This window comes from Pipistrellus hanaki (assembly GCF_964339955.1).
Source record: "Pipistrellus hanaki genome assembly, chromosome: 1".
Classification (NCBI taxonomy): domain Eukaryota; kingdom Metazoa; phylum Chordata; class Mammalia; order Chiroptera; family Vespertilionidae; genus Pipistrellus; species Pipistrellus hanaki.
In genome coordinates this window covers 2745447-2763995 of record NC_140503.1, presented here as the reverse complement: position 1 = coordinate 2763995, position 18549 = coordinate 2745447, and the positions used below count along the sequence as shown (strand labels likewise).

At 57.4% G+C, this 18549-nt stretch overlaps 1 protein-coding gene across 1 annotated transcript; it reads left to right on the top strand.

The window, feature by feature from the left end:
- The first annotated feature begins 533 nt into the window (after positions 1-533).
- On the top strand, positions 534-13407 carry LOC311622478 (serpin A12-like). Its single transcript, XM_084883691.1, has 5 exons — positions 534-684; positions 6354-7004; positions 8609-8879; positions 11267-11414; positions 12888-13407. Exons 2-5 carry the CDS (start codon positions 6371-6373, stop codon positions 13077-13079), a joined length of 1245 nt encoding a protein of 414 aa, XP_084739817.1. The 5' UTR covers positions 534-684; positions 6354-6370; the 3' UTR covers positions 13080-13407.
- Positions 13408-18549: the final 5142 nt, after the last annotated feature.

The window sequence follows — 18549 nt, the reverse complement described above, 5'->3', positions numbered from 1 at the left end:
AATCATGGTCTCACTGCTCCAGAACAACAAATATGCAATCAGAATCAGCTTGACATTTTTTTGAACTTTGATGTGAATTTTTTGTTAATCTTCACAAGAGAATATTTTCCCACTGATTATTAGAGAGAGCATAAGAGAGAGGGAGAGACAGAGAGAAACACATTGACTGTTTGCCTCCCACACTCGCCCTGACCAAGGTCCGGGCTGGGGAGGAGCCTGCAACGGAGGTATGTATGTGCCCTTGCCTGGAATCGAACCCAGGGCCCTACAGTCTTCAGCCTGATGCCGAGCCACAGCAGCCAGGGCTGATGTGAACTTCTGATTGCTGTTACTCCTCAGGAGACTTTGCGTTTCATTGTCTATTCACCTCTTGCGTTCTCTTCCCCAGAAGGGCCCAGGTGAGCTAAGGTAATTATTGGGAAATAACAGTCATTGCAAAAAAAAAAAAAAAAAAAAAAAAAAAAAGCATGGACCTCATTAGAGAGGCCGCCGCCCAGCGGGTGTGGTCTGAATGCCACCCTGCCCGGGAGGACAAGTGCCGGGAGGTGAGTGGCCACTGCTCTGCTCCCTCCCTGCCCACCGGCTGGCGCTGGCCTCGCTCTGCGGCTCCGGAGGCCATGGCAGTGTAGGCAGGAGACCAGGCGGACCACCGGCCGCTCCGAGGACGTCTCCGAACGCACCACGGTGAGCCTGCCCTCCCTGTGAGAGCCGCGCGGGGCCTCGGGCCGCAGGAAGACCAGGGCGGGGCTCCTGCAGAGTCCGGGGGGCCCAGACTGGGAACAAGCCCCTCATCCTCCTGGGCGCCCGGTCTCTCAGGGGACGGCCTCGGTGGCTGTGGGCAACGGCCTGTCTTGGGAGACAAGGGGCCTCCTATCAGGTCTGCCCCTGCCCCCTCCCCCCGGTATGGCCACCCCAGCCCTGTCTGGGAGCGTCCCGTGTCTGCGTGGCTCCCCGCGGGGGAGGCTGGGTCACTCCTGCTGGGAAGGGGCTTGTCCAGGCTCTTGCACAGAATCGCTGGGTGCCTCAGTTCCCACTCCGATCTAGCAGCATGCTGGCTGTGAGCTCAGGTCGCTCTTTCCTCCTCTGGGACTCAGTTTCCCCTTCAGAGCACAGGTGGCCCTGAAGCTGATGCTCACGAGCCCTTTCAAACCCACGTATCCCCTGGTGTGGGGCAGGAGGCACGGGCCAGGCAGAGCTGGCCTGGCGGGCGGGTTTGGAGGCCGGTGGCTGGCGGGAGGCTGCCTCTCAGAGCCCCGTGGGGAGGCTCCGAAGGCCACAGGGCGGTCGGCAGCATCGGCCAGACCAGTGCTCGGGCCTGGCTCACGGCCGGGTGCCTGGCTCACAATAGCAACGTGTCTTACAGGAATGGAGGCAGAGGCCTCCAGGGCCAGCTCGAGGGGCGGTGATGTGTTCTGTGTGGGTTCCCAGGAGGGAGGACCAGCGTGCCACAGGCCAGGAGGGTTAGTTCCCGGCCTCCTCTCGCTCCTCGGAGGTAGGGAGGTAGGCTCCCATCACCTAGCTGGCGCTCGCTTCACAAAATAGAAACTGCCAGCCGGCGTGGCTCAGCGGCTGACTCCCGGTTAGGGCCCAGGCCCGGGCTGCGGTTGGATCCCCCGTCGAGGGTCCGCGGGAGGCAGCCGATCCACGATGCTCTCATCACTGATGCTCCTATATCCTCTCCCTTCCTCTCTGAAGTCAGTGAACGTGTTTTAAAGATCAGCAATGACCACTGACTGTGTCTAGAGTGACCTCCTCCTAAGACGACGTGGCTGCCCAAAACAGCGGGCCAGACCCGCGGAGGCCCCGGCCCAGGGCTCACGCCGGACTCCGCGGGGAAGGGCCGGCGCCACGGGCGAAGGCAGTCATTCCGCCACGTGCTGTCCGCTCCGGGAAGGGCCCTCGGCCAGAAGAGGGCCGGCAGTGAGCGGCTCCAGCTGGCCGAAGGCTCACAGCTCCCGGGACGGGAACTGTCTGAAGCTCCTGGAACACGTAGGGTCACTGCTTGTGAGGTCAGACACACACAAACCTTCCGGCCGTCAGTCTCTCGGGGGGAGAGAGGCCGCGGAGCGCGTGTCCCATTGCCGTGGCCGTGGCCGTGGCTGTGCGTGTCGGTGGAGGAGCTCTTTGGCTTATCGCTCCTAATCCCCATCCCACCACCTCGGTCTGTCCGTCTGCTCTGGCTGCCACAGTCCCCCCCTTGGTGCTGATGGCGAGTCCCAGTCGCCAAGCTCCTCCGGACGGTGTGGGACGGGAGCCCCGGGGACAAGCCCCTCTGTGCAAGGCGTTTGAGCTCGCCCCTGCCCCGGCTCCGGCTCGGTTTGCTGCGGCCCCCGTGCTGGCCGGGAGCGGGCGGCAGGGGGCATGCCTCCCCGGCTACTCTGTTCTTTCCGGACCAGAAGGAAGCCGCTCCCCGGGTCCGGGAGGAGCGGGGCCGGAGGGAGAGTGAGAGCTGCAGTTCCGCCCACGTGGGTCCACAGGTCGGCTCCGTGTTTTCTTCTTCGTTTTGTTTACGTATCTTGTCTGGAGACAGTCCCCACGCCCCCGCCCTCCGGAATAAAAACCGGGAGAGTTGCTCAACTCGGGAGCTCTGGTGTGTGGGGAAATAACAGCCGCCCAGCTGTTTCAATGGATGGAATAAACACACCAGCCGAGGCATCTGGGCCTGGCACCCCTCCAGCTGGCAGGGCCTGTGATGACGGGGGGAAAGCCAGGCTGTGGGCACTCGGGGTCCAGTGCTGAGAGGGGGCAGCTGAGGCCTGGCAGGTGCCCTATGTCCAGGGCAGGAGCTGTGGAGCAGCAGCGAGCGGGGAGGAGGCCGAAGTCACCTCTCTCCCCCCATCCCCACCCCCCGCCATCTAGGGGATGGCAGTTTTGAAGCTCTGGAAGGCAAGGAGACGACCAAAGTGCAGGCTCCTACTTCCATAATCAGTGCCTGTTCCTGTTCCTGAAACTCAGCGGGGGTTCGGGGGGGCCAGAAAAGTGTCTGGGGGTCCTGCTGGCCTCGCTGTGAACCGTGAGGGTGTCTGCCCCAGAAAGCGCTCCTGGACGGAGCTCCAAGCAGTTTCCTCCCGGCTGCGGCCGGCCTGGCAGGGGCTCTGCGCCCCCGGGGGTGTCCCCTGAGCTCCTCATGGGTGTCTGAACCCGCCACCCTGGCCCCTGGGAAGTGGTGCCCACGGAGGAGGGCCATCACCCCAGAACGTGAAGCTGCTGTGACCAGCCCAGCGGCTCCTCCCCAGCCCTGCCCACTCGCCTGAGCCTGCCCACCCTGTTTCCCACGCTCTGCTCCATCTGAAACACCGGGGTCACCGATCTTCTCTCGCTCATCTACGTCCAGACCGTCTCTGAGCCTTCGTTCACACCAGCTATTTTTAATTTTACTGGAAAATACGTGTCCTCAGGAGAGGGGGGCGCTTAGACAGCACCAGGCCTGGGGGCGGAGTGGGGGAGGAGTGCCCCCCACCCCCTCGCAGTGTCACAGCAACAGGCGTACGAGCAGCCCCAGACTCTGGCTTCTTGGCACTTATACCAAGTGGCCCGATGGGCTGGGCTTGTCCAATGCACTGAAAGGCCCTGGTCTGATTCCTGGTCAGGGCACCTGCCCGGGTTGTGGGTTTGATCCCAGGGCACATCCCTGAGGTGTGTGTGGGAGGCAATCGATTGATGTTTCTCTCTCTCTCCCCGCCCCCCTTTCTCTTTCTCTCTGAAAGTCAATAAAGACATATTTATACTTGTATTTGTCAGGATGCTTTCGGCTTCACATAACTGACCATGTCCCCAGTGTCACTGGAAGTAGAGGCAGGGGCTCCGGGGGGCCCTGGCGTGCACCCTCTGTACGTTCTGGCTCTGTCCCAGGTCACTTCTCCCATCGGGCACCTGGCTATGGAAGCCCCTGGGGTCCACACCTCCCTTCCCAGGACACCAGGGGATGGGACCGGGCAGCGTCCTAACATGTCAGCCAAGAGCCTGGATTCACCTCCCTGGTCACTTCCAGCGCCCGCCCTCCCCGACCCGCTGTCGGGGTGGAACTCACTGGGGCTGACTGCCTCCGGCCAGCTTGTCTGGTCCAGTCCCGAGAGGGGAGCTGCGGTTACCCAGCCAGAGCCCCTGGGTGCCGGGGACCGCCCTCCGTCCCAGGCATGGCCGCCTGTGGGAGGGTGGGACATGAGGGTGTATACACAGGAACGCTCTTACTCCCCATGAGCCTCTTGAAGACCATCCGCTCTGCTGAGGGCTCCATCACCGTACCCGGTGTAGAGGGTTTGGGGCACAACCACTCGGGGAAATGGTGCTTTCCCGCTCAGTCAATAAAAAGAGGCCCCTCCACTTAGCTCCGGGGGACCTGCCAGTGCTGGGCCCATTCCCCCAGGCCAGTTGTCGGCAAACCGCAGCTCGGGAGCCACAGGTGGTTCTTTGGCCCCTTTAGTGTGGCTCTTCTGCAAAATACCATGGCCTGAGTTAGAAGAAATTTAAGTTAAAAAAATTTGGCTCTCAAAAGAAATTTCCATTGTTGTACGTTGATATTTGGCTCTGCTGACTAACAAGTTTGCCAACCACTGCCCTAGGCTGTGGTGCTGTGAGGTGGGCCACTGACAGCTCACTGTTGCCCTCCCCACTCCAGAAAACTTCCCCTGCCAAAACCAGTTTGGCTCAGCGGATAGAGCATCGGCCTGTGGACTGAAAGGTCCCAGGTTTGATTCCGATCAAGGGCATGTATCTTGGTTGCGGGCACATCCCAAGTGGGGGGTGTGCAGTAGGCAGCTGATTGATGTTTCTCTCTCATCGATGTTTCTAACTCTCTATCTCCCTTTCTAACTCCCTTTCTCTCTGTTAAAAAAAAAAAAAATCAATAAAATATTTTTTAAAAAAAGAAAAGAAAAGAAAACTGCCCCTGTCTGATAGCAAGTGAAACCCCAGCCCTTGCACCCCAGGGCAGATCATAGCCACTGACGGACGGATCCCCTCTGAAAAGCCAGAACCCTCTCCTCATGGGCGCAATGCCGCCATGTGCTTTGGCTCCAGGGCCTGCCCCTTGTGGATCAGGTCAAGGCGAGATGTTACCTGTAGCCAGCCTCATCCTCCTGGCTCCTTCCCTTGCGTGGTCTGCTTCCCTCGCTTCCCAAGGCGCTCCTCCTAACAGCACACGCTCAATAAGCAATTCACACTTGACTCCTCATCTCAGTTCTGCTTCTCAGGAGCCCAGGCCAACACAACATGGATGGCCTTTGCTCTTTCCACCAGCTCAGACCAGGAAGGTGTAAATTTAAGGAAAGAAAACATAGTGAGAACATTGCAAAGAAATCCGCCTCTAGTTGATGTACTAGTTGGTATAAAGATCACTGATGGCAGCATGGCCAACTAGAGAAATCGGCAAGCTTTGGGGACGACCGTACTTTTGGCAGCTCTGTGCAGCGTGAGAGGCTGAGACGAAGGGAAAATAAAACATGAAAAGCATGTCCCCAGAAGCCCACAGGTGGTTTTTTTCGTGGGGAGATGTCCATGCCAGAGTTGGTGAAGGGAGCAGCAGTCCTGCAGCCACCAGGACTTGTCCTCTTCATCACGCTGCCCCTTCTCTTCCCGGGAACAATACAGGGAAGGAAGTCTGAGAGAGACCCGGGTTCTGGAGTGCACAGTCCCCACTTACAGACCAGGAGATCCCAGACCAAGGGCTGGATTTCTACAAATTAGTCAATACTCTTTTGGTAAGGGAAAAAATCCAACACATAGAGCCAACCCTCAAAAGGAAATTTATTGGCTCATAACTTGGAAAATTAGAGGTTGTTGGTTTTTAGGTAAAGCTTGATCCAGGGACTCCAAAGATGTCACCAAGTATTTCTCCCCATTTCTCTCTCTCTTCTCTCCTTCTACACATGGAAGCCAGGGCCACATTAGGCTCCAGGGCTGTGTCATTAAGCCAGACCCTCAGCGTTAAGGTGCCTGTACATTCCCAGGGGAAGACATTGGTTGATCTGATTTGGGAAGCACTCACACTTCTTTACCAATCAGTGTGGCAGGGGATGAAGTACTATGATGGCCTCACGTGGTCATGTGGCCCCATTGTCACCCAGTGGAATAGAGGGGGCAGTTCCTCGAAGAAACTGGGATTCTGTCACCCTAAGATGGGGAAGATGGGCCGCAAACAAGAGCTGTCTCCTCTGGTCAGGCCTCTCAGTTATGAAGGAGGACAATCCTTGCTTGTCTCGGGGTTAAATGCTACAACGGATGCCAACGCACTTACAAACCGCTGAGCACAGCACACACTGCACTGCTTCTCTCACTGTCTTCCTCCGGGGTAAGAGCGGGCAGTGGGCTCTTCTGTCCTTTCCCCCACTAACCTCAGGTCTACTCCTCCACAGGACAATCCTCGAGGAAAATGAACTTCACGCTGGGCCTGGGCCTGCTGCTGGCCGGCTTCCTCGCTGTAGAAGGTCTTCTGAAGCCCAGCCATCCCCCAAAGCATCATGGCGCCGTGAGCCGGGCCCAAGAGCAGCAGGGCCGGAGGGCCGCCCAGGAGCTCGCCCAGCGGAACCTGGGCTTCGGCTTCAATCTGTACAAGAAGCTGGCCACCAACAGCCCCGGCAAGAACATCTTCTTCTCCCCCGTGAGCATCTCCACCGCCTTCGCCATGCTGTGTCTGGGCGCCCAGAACACCACGCTGGCCGAGATCAAGCAGGGCCTCAACTTCCAGAAAATGCCGGAGAAAGACCTTCATGGGGGTTTCCATTACCTTATCCAGAAGCTGAACCAGAAGGCCGAGGGCCTCCAGCTGAACCTTGAGAACACCTTGTTCCTGGACCAGAGGCTGCGGCCAGAGAAGAGGTTTATGGCGGACGCCAAGGACCTGTACAATGCAGACAGCGTCCCCACCAACTTCCAGAACACTGAATATGCTCAGAAGCAGATCAATGACTATGTCAGTAAGCAAACCCAGGGGAAAATCAATAACCTGGTCAAGAATATAGATGCTGGCACTGTGATGCTTCTTGTCAACTGTATTTTCTTTCGAGGTAAGTCTTGGGACAGCATGGCATGGAAAAGAGAGCATGACCAGTAGACTTAGATTAAAAACCAGGGTTGGCCACTTGCTTGCTCTGTAACCTTGATTCATAAGTGATTCATCTCTCAAAGGCTCACTTTTCCTATCTGCAACATGAGTACCCTGCTAACTCATAGGGCAGTCATTGGTATTCGAAGCAGAACTGTATGCGCAATGAACTCCATGAAGTCTAAATTATTCTCCACGTGCATTTTCTCATTACTGATTGTCCTAACACAGCACTGGTGACAGAGGTTGCAGTGACAGTCTTTCCCTCATTTCTTAGAAAAGGAAAGTGGAGTTTAGAGAGACATTAATCAACTTACTCAGTTACAAAGCCAGTCAATGGAGGTGAGAACTCAAACCACTTCTCTTGGCCCAAGAGATGTGCACTTCATTCCGAGTAGACCCCCGGGTTGGGGATGGTGATGATGACCACTTTGGTGGTTGCTTTGATCTCCTGTAGATTCTCAAGTCTCTGGGTGAAAGACTGAAAAGGAAGATGGAAGAATATTCCTAAATCCAAGCATCATTTCTCCCAAAATACACACCTACACGCTCACACAAAAGGTTGGCCAACATAGTTAAGAATCAGAGGCCAACAGCCCTCAGGCCACACAAGATTACTGCTGGGTTGTCAGCAGCATGGTTCTGAATATGGAAGTTCAATTCTCCCCAAATCCACAGGGAGATGAGTGGCAGCAGTGGGGGAGAGGTGAGGGGGGAGCGGAGTGACAATCTGTCTTCCCAAAGCAGAGGAAGAAAGGGGAATCTGGAAATCCCCTTAGTTCCTAGATCCCCTAGATTACAAGACCCCTGGTGATGATGATGCAGATGATGACTAGCATTCACTCAACACCTACTATACATCGTCAGTCACTACGCTGTGCTGCCTTTTCCCAGCTCATGGCAGCACTAGGAGGCCCCCATCCATATTCCCTTTCCAGAAAGGACACTGAAGCCCAGGGAGGTAAGACACCAAGGTTACCCATCTGGAACAGTAGAGTGAGAATTTGGAAGGTAGTGAAAAGACCCAGGTCTGGGTTTATGCCCAACAGCATCAAAGACCCCTCAGGGTAGAAAAGGAGAGTCCCAAAACCCAGCTCTGGGAGTTCACTGCTCTTCCGCAGACTCCCAAGGGCAGACTGTCCCACACTTCTCTTGGTCCCATGTGAGAGCAGCAACCCCAGGACTGACTTAGCATGAAGCTGGGCATTTTCACTCACTTCAGACCCAGATCATCCCACTCCGTATACTAGTCCCCTTTGCTGGACACAGTCCACAGCCTCTCTCACCCTCAGGAGTACTGGGCTCAGGGCTGCCGGAAGCTCTCCTCTTGGCTCAGCAGCCCCAGGCCTGTCTCCAATGGGAATGGGTCATCAACTCCCAGCCCACAGGAAGTCCTGAGGGCATGTCCTGAGGACAGGGATTCCTGGAGCAATGTCCTGACATCCCAGAGCCTCCAAACCCATTCCTTGAACTTCAGCATGAGGACAGAGGCCAGTGCTTAGTGGGGGCCAGTCCCTTCTCCTCCTTCGGGACACTCACACCGTCTTGCCCTCCTTCCATCTGAAGCCAGGTGGCTACACGAGTTTGACCCAAAAGCAACTAAAGAGGGAGACTTCTTCTTGGAGGAGAACAGGCCCGTGAAGGTGCCCATGATGTTCCACGGGGGCATGTATGCCGTGGGCTACGACGAGCAGCTGGGCTGCACCGTCCTGGAGATGCCGTACTTCAACAACATCACGGCCATCTTCGTGCTTCCCGACAAGGGCGCCATGCGGCGGGCGGAGGAGGCCCTGACCCTGGACACCTTCGACAGGTGGAAGAAGCTCGTCACACGGAGGTAAAGGGCTTTGGTGTGTGCACTTCTTCCGTCCTCCTCCCTTCCCTCCTCCTCTCCCTCCTTTTTTCTCTTCTGCCTACTCTCTCTGCTTCTCCTCTCCCAGGTCCCCTGGGCTCTCACCTGTCTCTGTCTCCAGGGCCACACATCCGTCTGCTCCCCCAGTTCCTCCCTGGATGCCTGAGATGTCTCAGCCCCAATGTGTCCAGAAGGAACTCCCCATCCCCCTGAGGAACCTCCTCCAGCTTCCGTCCCCTCCATGGCCACTCCGTCCTCTTAGTTGCTCACGTTTAGAACCGTGGGGTCCTCCCTGACCACCTTCTCCCCCGGCCCCTCATTCAGTCTGCCAGGGGCCCCGTCAGCCCCATTAAAATATAACTGAAGTCTGATCCTTCCCACGGCCTCTGTGACCGAACACTTCCCCTGGCCTCCCAGCATCCCCTCGGGGCCCTGGCTTCACACCCAGAGGATTCCTAACAGAGCAGACAAGATGGTCCTTTCAACCCTCAGCAAGACCACACTGCGTCCCTGCTCAGAACCCCCTGGCTGCTCTCCTTTCCACCAGAAAAGGAACAAAACCAACTCGCTTCCTTTGCCTCCATGCAGGGCCCACACCTGCCCTTTACCCAGCATTCCTGGCTCCCGTGAGGCCATCTGTGTTTTCCCTACCGCAGACTGCCTGTCTGTGCATCTATGCCATGCTGGCTCTTTTTTCAAGTATCATTCTATTGTTTAAAGTATTACAGATAGCAGTACATACGTCTCCTTTTTCCTCTGCTGACTTTACCACCTGTCTTCCTGCTAGAGCACATGCTCGGGCATGGGCTGCTGCCCGTTCCTCTCATAGATGTACCTCAGCCATGGGAACGGCAGCTGGTACGCAGGCGCTTAATAAACACTTGAATGACTGGATGGGTGGGAAGGTAAGTTTGGGAGCCACTGAGCCTGTCTTCGGCATTTAAAGCGGTGACAATGGGTGAGATCCCCAGGGAAGGAGAAAAGAGGGAAAGATAAGAAGACCAAGGCTGAGACCTGAGCATCGCAGCAATGTGACAGGTGACAAGGTGGAGGCAGCCCAGGGCGAGAGCGGAGTGGCTGCTGAAGGGAGGAGAGCGCTGGAGGGCATGGGCTTGGGTGGAGTGCTCTGAGATGGAAAGACGGCCTGGCCAGCATGGCTCAGTGGTTGAGCGTCAACTTATGAACCAGGAAGTCAGGGTCATGTTCTCGGTCAGGGCACATGCCCAGGTTATGGGTTTGATCCCCAGTGTGGGGCCTGCAGGAGGCAGCCAATCAATGATTCTCTCTCATCATTAATATTCCTACCCCTCCCTTCCTCTCTGAGTCAATAAAAATGTGTTTTTAAAAAAGATGGAAAGCTGGATCAACTGTCTAGTGCTGGCCCCCCGAGAGCTCACTGTTGGGTCCGGCAAGCACAGGTCAGCAAGTCTGGAAAGAGCTGTGGGGCAGCACGTGGAGGTGACGCCTGGTTAGAGGCGGTGGGCGATGATGGGAGGAAGTAGAGGAAGTAGCAGGTACACTGTGCTGTGAATAAAGAAAAGATGTGGCCTGGGAGCTGGAGAGGTGACTCAGAGCCAACGTAGATGTTTTCTTTTTCAATATGTTTTTCTTGATTTAAGAAAAAGAGAGAGAGAGAGAGAGAGAGAGAGAGAGAGAGAGTGAGAGGGAGAGAGAGAAACATTGATGCAAGAGAGAAACATCATTCGGCTGCCTCCCGCTGCACCCTGCCTGGGAACTGAACCTGCAACCTGGGCATATGCCCCAACTGGGAATCAAACCAGCAGCCCCTTAGTATATGCGATGATGCTCAGCCCACAGAGCCACCAGCCAGGTGCCAACAGAAGTTTCTGTTTTTAGGTCGGGGGCTATCACAGCAGGGGCCTGCTCCTGGGAACGGTCAGGTCCACACCATTTATGGAGGGTGCGGGGGAGGAAGGAGGCAAAGGTGGGCCTGGGCTCTTGGAGAGGCCAGCAGAAATGGTCCAGGGCCAGAGGACGGGACTCCACAGCCCACCGGCAGAGAGGCCCTAGGTCCCACCCAGGAGGACCTGCATCTGCTAACTCCAGGGCTAGGGAGGAGCACGAGCCTCTCCCTGCCCGTGGGCACCGGGGGCATCACGTGTCCGCCCGGCGGCTTGGAGAGTGAGTGCAGGCCTCCCCGAGGCTGTGACGGTCCCACCTGCCGGGAGCCAGGCCTCGCTGCCGCTGCTGTCAGCCTGTGGCGGACCGGCTCGGCGCTGGGGCCTGGGAAGGGCTGAGAGACCCCCCTCATCCTGTGGCTGAAGAAGCAGCCTGAACTCCCGCGTCTGGGAGGAACGTCTCGCTCCCCACCGGCCTGGAGCCTGCCCTCACGCTGCCGCTTCGCACCCTAGGGTGGTGGACGTGTTCCTGCCCAGGTTCTCCATCACGGGCACCTACGACCTGAAGAAGACTCTCTCCCACCTGGGCATCACCAAAGTCTTCCAGGAGTACGGCGACCTCACCAGGATAGTCCCCAACCGAAGCCTGAAAGTGGGCGAGGTAAGCCTGCGGGCCTGGGCAGCCCCCTGGGCACAGGGAGCCGTCACCGAGCCCGCATCCCCGTGCCCAACAAGCCAGAGCGCCACCCAGTCCGGCCCGCTCGCCTCCAGCCCCGCCCCTCCAGCCACGTGCTCGGGGGAATCGGACCCTCCCAGCCTCACGCTTCAGGCTGTGCCATAGGAATCCGTTCCCGGGCTGGTATGGAAGTGGATTCAGTGCAGGAACATGTGGTGAAAGCCAGGGCACTGACGAGGCCTCAGAACGGGTCTCAGCTGAGCCGGACCCCCGCTCTCGGGCCTCACCGGCCTGTGGGAGGAGGCGGTGTCCATGATCTGCGTGAGTAAGAGCTGAGCACCTGCCTGTCGGCAGCAGAGAGGCATCTTGGGGCAGGTCCCCAGATTTAGCAGATGAAATGCAGGGCGCCCAGGTAAGTTCAAATGTCAGATAAGTGACATTTTTTTTTTTTTAGTGTAAGTCTGTCCCAGATAGTGCATGGATGTACTTACACAGAAACTCCATCATTTACCTAAAAATAAAACGTCACTGGATGGCCTGTTTTATCTAGCAATTGTCCTAGTAGGTTAAAAGGGAGCTGAGGGGGGAAAGGTTTCAGCAGGCAGAAGTGGGGTGGGAGGAGCTTCCGGGAGGGGAGCGCACGGCCAAAGGCTGGTGGGCGGGGCCTGCCAGGGCTGAGGGAGAAGGTCAGGCCCATGGGGAGGCATCCGAGTCGCCACCTGAGCTGGCAACCAGCTCCAACTCAGAGTGCTTTCCAGTTTGCAAGAGGAAGGAAAAGAGCGACCAGAACCTTCTCACCTTCAACTTCCCTGCAGAGTCGCAGAAAGGGTCAGCAGCCACCCTCCTGCAGGCAGCAAGGAGCCAGCGCGGTGTCCCTCCGCAGCTGGGAGCCCTGGGCTGGGCCTGTGGGCAGGGCTCTGGCTGCCGAGAGCTGTCCGGCTTCTGAGATGGAATGACCGTGTCAGCGTTCCCCAGAAGCCACCCCTTTCCCCGTGCCGATCGCCTGGTGCCGATGCTGGCGGTACTGAGTTGGTCTGCAACAGCCGGCAGGCAACTGGCTCCCTCTAACGGCCCACCAGCCAGCCCCGGGGGGGGGGGGGGGGGCAGGGGGGGAGGAGAGGGAGGGGCCAGAGGCCTCGGGCAGGACAGCACCTCCCGTCCATGGGGCTGAGGCTCAAAGACACTGTCGGCCTTCACAGATTGGCTTCCCTGAAATCCCCAGGAAGGACAGCACCCCTCCCCCCGCCCGGCCCCACAGGGCCGCTGCGCCTCCTTGCTGAGCACCCTCCGTGCTGACAGGCGGCAGCGGGAGGCCGGGAGGCGGCACCAGCTGTGACTGCTGAGCTCAGCCACTCGGGGCGCGGCCTCTCCCTCTCGGAGCCTCTGCTGCCCTTGGCTCGCCGGGTCTCCGGGTCCCGTGGCAACACTGCCCCACTGACCCCGCTTCCGGTCCCGCAGGCCACGCACAAGGCCAAGCTGAGGATCGACGAGAAGGGCTCGGAGGGGGCCGCGGGCACCGGCATGCAGACGCTGCCCATGGAGAGGCCCATGACCTTCAAGCTGGACAGAGCCTTCCTGCTGATGATTGCGGAGAACCTCACCCCCACCATGCTCTTCATGGGGAAGATCGCCAACCCCACGGGCACCTGAGGAGGGTGCCGCCCGCGCCTCCCGCGGGGCTGCGAGCCACGGCCCCGCCTCCCCGTGCGCCCCAAGCAGGCCCCCAGGCGGCTGCTGGCGCCGGGCTCCGTCCTGCCCTCCCGCCTTCACACCTGGGAGCAGCACCCCTCCCCGGCTGGCAGTGCTCCCTGCCCCTGGCAGCAGAGGAGTGCTGCGATTTAATAAATATCTAACGTACCGGCTGTCTTTCAAACAGAGACTGAGTCCGAGCCCTCGCCATTTACTCATCTCCCCTTTAAACTAACTTTGTTCAAAAGGCGACTACTGCACGTCTTAAATGTCTTTCTGCTGAATTCCTACTCCACGGCCATACTTTGATTCTGAGAAACAGAAAAGGAGGGGGAAGGAGGGGTGGGCAGAGGGAGACCCTACCAAATAGAGGAACGGCAGGTGCCCAGGGGGCGGGGGGACGGGGGCACGGACGGTGAGCGGCAATGGGGTGCCTGTGGCCGGAGCAGCAGGCGGAGGCAGGAGGGCGGGAGGGGAGAGCTCAGCCTGGGGCCCAGGAGGCAGCAGGCCTCACAGGAGACCGTGCCAGCTGCCGCGGGTGCCAGCCGGAGGGCGGCCAGGAAACTCACCTGCGGGAGGTTTTCCCTCGAACTGCAGGCTGGGCCCATGCCCAGCGGCTGTCCTGGTGAGGGCTTGGTGTCTGTGCTGACGGGAGACTGACCAGCCAGCCCCGTGTCCCAGCACCTGCCCTCCGGAGCGCCGCTCTGCTCTGGGAGGGAAGCCGGGCCTGCTCTTCCCGGGTCCGCAGGGCACCCTCTGCGTGGCCACCTCCGCTCTGCTCAGGCGCCCTCCACCCGCCCGATGCTCTGCTTGCCCCCCACACACACCCACGGTTCCCCAGGTGTGACTCACCTTCTCCTCTGCGAGGCCTCCCGGCCACATGCGTGTGGACTGGCCGACCGTGGACTGGCCGACCGGAGGAATGGGCATCCTGACTCCTCGTAACCAGCCCACGGGCGCCTCTCCCAGCCAGGCCCGTGGGCGGCTTTCTCCAGCCCGTGCCCGCCGGCCCCTCCAACAGCCTGGCCACCCCATTGGGCGGCCGAGAGGAGTGAGGCTCGGAAGACACGTGTGGCCTGTGTCCCACAGCCAGAGCCCGGAGATGGGAGTCTCTGGGACAGCTGTCCACTCACCCAGCAAGTATTTGCTGAGCGTCACGCTGTGCGTGGACGGCATGTACGGAGCTCCTGTGCCCGCGGCCGCTGTGGGAACTGGCAGGCACCAGCGCCAGAAACGCAGCGGGGCAGTAAGTGGAGCAGGTCAGGCGCCTGGAGGGCTGGCGTGCTGGCGGCGGTCGGGCGGCCTCCCTGGGAGCGGCACTCCCGCTGGGACAGTGAGTTCTGAGCTTCTCCTCGCACCCCCGGCCTCGGGGCCTCTGGCCCAGGAGATGCCACTCAGGGGGCTCTGATGACAGGAGGGCTTGGCCCCGACAAGGGTGAAAGTGCCCAACGCCGGAAACCAGGGCTCAGAGGCCCACCTGACAGAGGCAGCTGGCGCCAATGTGCCACCTCCATGTTCATCCTGCAATGGGTCCACTGAGCCACCGGGTATTTCCTGAGCATCTATATGTGCCAGGCGGCGCGCCAGACAGGGAAAGCCCAGTGACAGCTCGGGGTCACATGGCTGGCTTCGTGCACCACGTCAGTGCTCAGGGTGACAATGGGGGTGGGGGGGGGGGTGCCTGGCCAAGGCACCTCTCTCTCTGGGAAGCGCTCTCTGCTGCTGCCACTTCCCAGGTCCCACTCATTCCTGGACCGTCCCCAGGACCCGGGCACCAGCCTCATCGATTTTGTACCATTTTTTGCTCAAGGTTGGTCTTTAAATCAGCTTTAGAAAAACAAAAAAGAAATGTGTTTAAACGGAAAAATTAATATCAAAGCCCAGGAAACATGCCACAATGAGAAGTTAACTAAAAACACACACAGAAAACAACCCTGATTAAATCCCACCGAGACTGGCACTGCTGCAGCCGGGCTGGAGGCCTGCTCTGCTTTGGTGAACTGAATGTCAGCTGTAATGGAGAAATAAGTAACAACTTAAAAATAAACTATAGCCCTAGCCAGTGTGGCTCAGTGCATAGAGTGTCAGCCTACGGACTGAACGGTCCCAAGTTCGATTCCAGTCAAGGGCATGTACCTTGGTTGCAGGCACATCCCCAGTAGGGGGTGTGCAGGAGGCAGCTGATCGATGTTTCTCTCTCATCTATGTTTCTAACTCTCTATCCCTCTCCCTTCCTGTCTGTAAAAAGTCAATAAAATATATTAAAAAAATAAACTTTACTTGGATTCCAGCAGTTGTTCTCACTAAACCCTCTGTCTGTCCCAGGCTCAGGCCACGACGCTGCACTCCGTGGCCTTTCCCCGTGCGGGCTGTGGCCGGCCTTGGAGGGGCTGGGGGTGCTGGGAGGCCCCGGAGCCAGGCCGGCAGGAGGCCCAGCCCCGCTCTGGCCAGGGTTTGGTTTGTGAGATTAGTTAAGACATTGAATCGCACCGAGTCTGCTCTACAGTCGACAGCAAATATAGGTAACATTTTTAAATAATTGAAAAGAGAAAAATATGAAGAGGTAGCCAGATTTTAAAAGTGGTAAGAAGGCCGAAACTGGTTTGGCTTAGTGGATAGAGCGTCGGTCTGCAAACTGAAAGGTCCCAGGTTCCATTCCAGTCAGGGGCATGTACATTGGTTGCGGGCACATCCCCGGTAGGGGGTGTGCAAGAGGCAGCTGGTCAATGTTTCTCTCTCATCGACGTTTCTAGCTCTCTATCCCTCTTCCTTCCTCTCTGTGGAAAATCAATAAAAAAAAATTTTAAAAAAAGTGGTAAGAAGATCTCCATAATCCGGCAACGGGACAGAAGCATTCACGTGTGCGAGGCAGGCAGGGGATTCCAGAGTGAGCACCCTGCCCGGGAGCTTCTGAGAAACAGGCATGGGCCCAACCCATTTCCGGGAGGCTCTGAGGTCCCAGGAGCAGGAGCTCTGAGCTGGGGGGGGGGGAGTCCTGGGGAGCTGCCCGGGGGCGAGGGCAGAGCTTGGGGGGAGAGGGGGCAGGAAGACCCAGGGCCCCGGCTCCCACGTCTTCTGGTCTTTCCCAGGAAAGTGACTCCGTAGCTCTTGGTGGGGCCTGGGACTCTGCACTTCAGTGAGACCAGTTTCTCTGGACGATGAACCACGCTTGGGAAACCCTACGCTCCTTCAGACTGTCACCTGCTTCAGTTACTGGAGGTGGGTGAGTCAACAGAGCCTGGCCCTCGGGGTTCCCGAGTTCTCCCACGCCCTCCCGGCACTCTGTGCCCTCGTCCCGTCACTCGAGGATCGCACTCCCTGCTCTAGAGGAAGCCACGGAGGTCCAGGCTGTCTGACTGGGACAGACACACAGGAAGGTAAACCGCAGGGGCACTCCGGTGTGGTCTGCTCCTGGGAGGGCGGGCTTTCTGGGGGCTCAGGAAGGTTCTGGAATGGGTGATGTGGAAGGACCCCACAGGGTGGAAAGGCCTGTCAGGTGGGTGGGGGGGGGGCGTCTAGAGACAGAGTCATGTGAGATCCAACAAGGGGGGTGGTGGTGGCAGGGCTGCCTTCATTCCCTTTTACTGTGTCCGGCCTTCTGCATTGGATGTAGTTCACAGAGAGAGAGTTACAAATGCTTCCGCCAGTTTTCATTATTTCTTCTAGTTTCTCTGGTCTCCTCGGCCCCTTAGCCGAGAACGCCAACTGCCCGCGGCAGGCTTCCTGCGTTTGTCCGGAAGGTTGCTGGGCTCTCTCTCCCCTCCCCCCCTTCACGCTCTCCAGCGTAGACAGTTCCCATGGCCAGGTCTTCAAGCCCACTGAGCTTTCCCTCCGTACCTCTTCCCTGAAGCCTAGCCAGTGAGCTTTTCATTTTGGATACTGAGTGTTTCATCCCTGAGAGCTGGGTTCGATGCTTTTTCACAGTTTTTACTTTTCTCACATGAGACTGAGGGGTTCTTTACTTAAGCGTGTTTTAAGCGGATGTTTTCCAGTTCTTGCCTGTTCGTTTCACAATCCCAGCTATCTCTGGGTCTGTTTCTATTGACTGATTTTTCCTTCTGGTCTGGGATCACATTTTTCTATTTCTTAAAACCTCCAGCAATTTTGTATTGGATGCTGGTCATTGTGACCTTCTCCTTTTTTGGTCTGGACTTTTTTTTACTTTTATTTTTATTTATTTATTTATTTTTACATTAGCCAAAGTCATTATTTTATTATTCAGTTTTTTTTCTAAATCTTTTGTCTGAGGATCCTGGAACAAAACTGCCTTCCTTGGAAACCAGAAGCTATAAATACATCTAGAGCCGCTCATTTTCACCTTCCCCACATGTACGACGAAACCTCCACACAGAGCGGAGGACAGCAAGAAAGCACCCCTCTGTATAGTGTGCTGACACCTGTTTTGACTGTTAACTAAATTACTTGCATGTTTTCAAGCCCCGTTAGCGGATCTAGAGTAGCTTTTTAAATTAAATATGCTCTTATGGATTTCGGAGAGGAGGAGAGAAGAGAGAGATAGAAACATCAATGATGAGCATCATTGATCTGCTGCTTCCTGCATGCCCGCCACTGGGGATCAAGCCCACAACCCAGGCCTGTGCCCAGACTGCAAACTGAACTGTGACCTCCTGGTTCATAGGTTCACCCCAACCTTTCAGCCCCTGAGCCACGCTGGCGGCCAGAGTAGTTTTAAGCCAAAGTCAGCTCAGCCCTAATGTCAAGATGCAGTGAGTAGGCTCTCCACTGAATGCCCTAGGTCCGTGGTCGGCAAACCGCGGCTCACCAGCCACATTCGGCTCTTTGGCCCCTTGATTGTGGCTCTTCCACAAAAATACCTCAGCCTGGGCAAGTCTATTTTGAAGAAGTGGCGTTAGGAGAAGTTTAAGTTAAAAAAATTTGGCTCTCAAAATAAATTTCAATGGTTGTACTATTGATATTTGGCTCTGTTGATTGATGAATTTGCCAACCATTGCCCTAGGTCTCCTCACTCCCACTGACCATAATCTAAGTATCTTCCCATGTTATGTGAACTCTGGGAATTGTTCCCTTACATCCAGCAGTTCCTTGTCTTGGTTTGGGGGCTCTGGGATTTATTATTTATTTGGGGGCTAGCCTCAGAGGACTTCGCTTTATGGCGCAGAGCTCAGCTCAGGTTTGGACTTGGCTCGTGCACACTCCCACCACACAGCGGGCTTCCTGGGCTTCCTCAGACAGCGCCCACTCTCCTGGGCCCAGGGGGCCTGCCTGCTGCTCGCCTCGGCTCCTTCCCTGGTTGGTGCGGGGGCCTGGTGCGGGGGGAGGGGGGGCAGGCATGGCAGGGATCCCCGTTTCCGCATCCCGCATGAGAGAGAGATGAACGAACTGGTTCTAAGTGGAGGCTGCCAGGGATTGAGAAATAATAGAAATAAAGAAAGAAAATGCAGAAATAGAT

What these genes read in the sequence shown, in the direction of transcription:
- LOC311622478 (XM_084883691.1), top strand. Translation starts at nt 6,371, where the DNA reads ATGAACTTCACGCTGGGCCTGGGCCTGCTGCTGGCCGGCTTCCTCGCT. An exon ending in CAACTGTATTTTCTTTCGAG is followed by an intron (nt 7,005 to 8,608) that starts GTAAGTCTTGGG and finishes TTCCATCTGAAG; the next exon opens with CCAGGTGGCTACACGAGTTT. An exon ending in GAAGCCTGAAAGTGGGCGAG is followed by an intron (nt 11,415 to 12,887) that starts GTAAGCCTGCGG and finishes CCGGTCCCGCAG; the next exon opens with GCCACGCACAAGGCCAAGCT.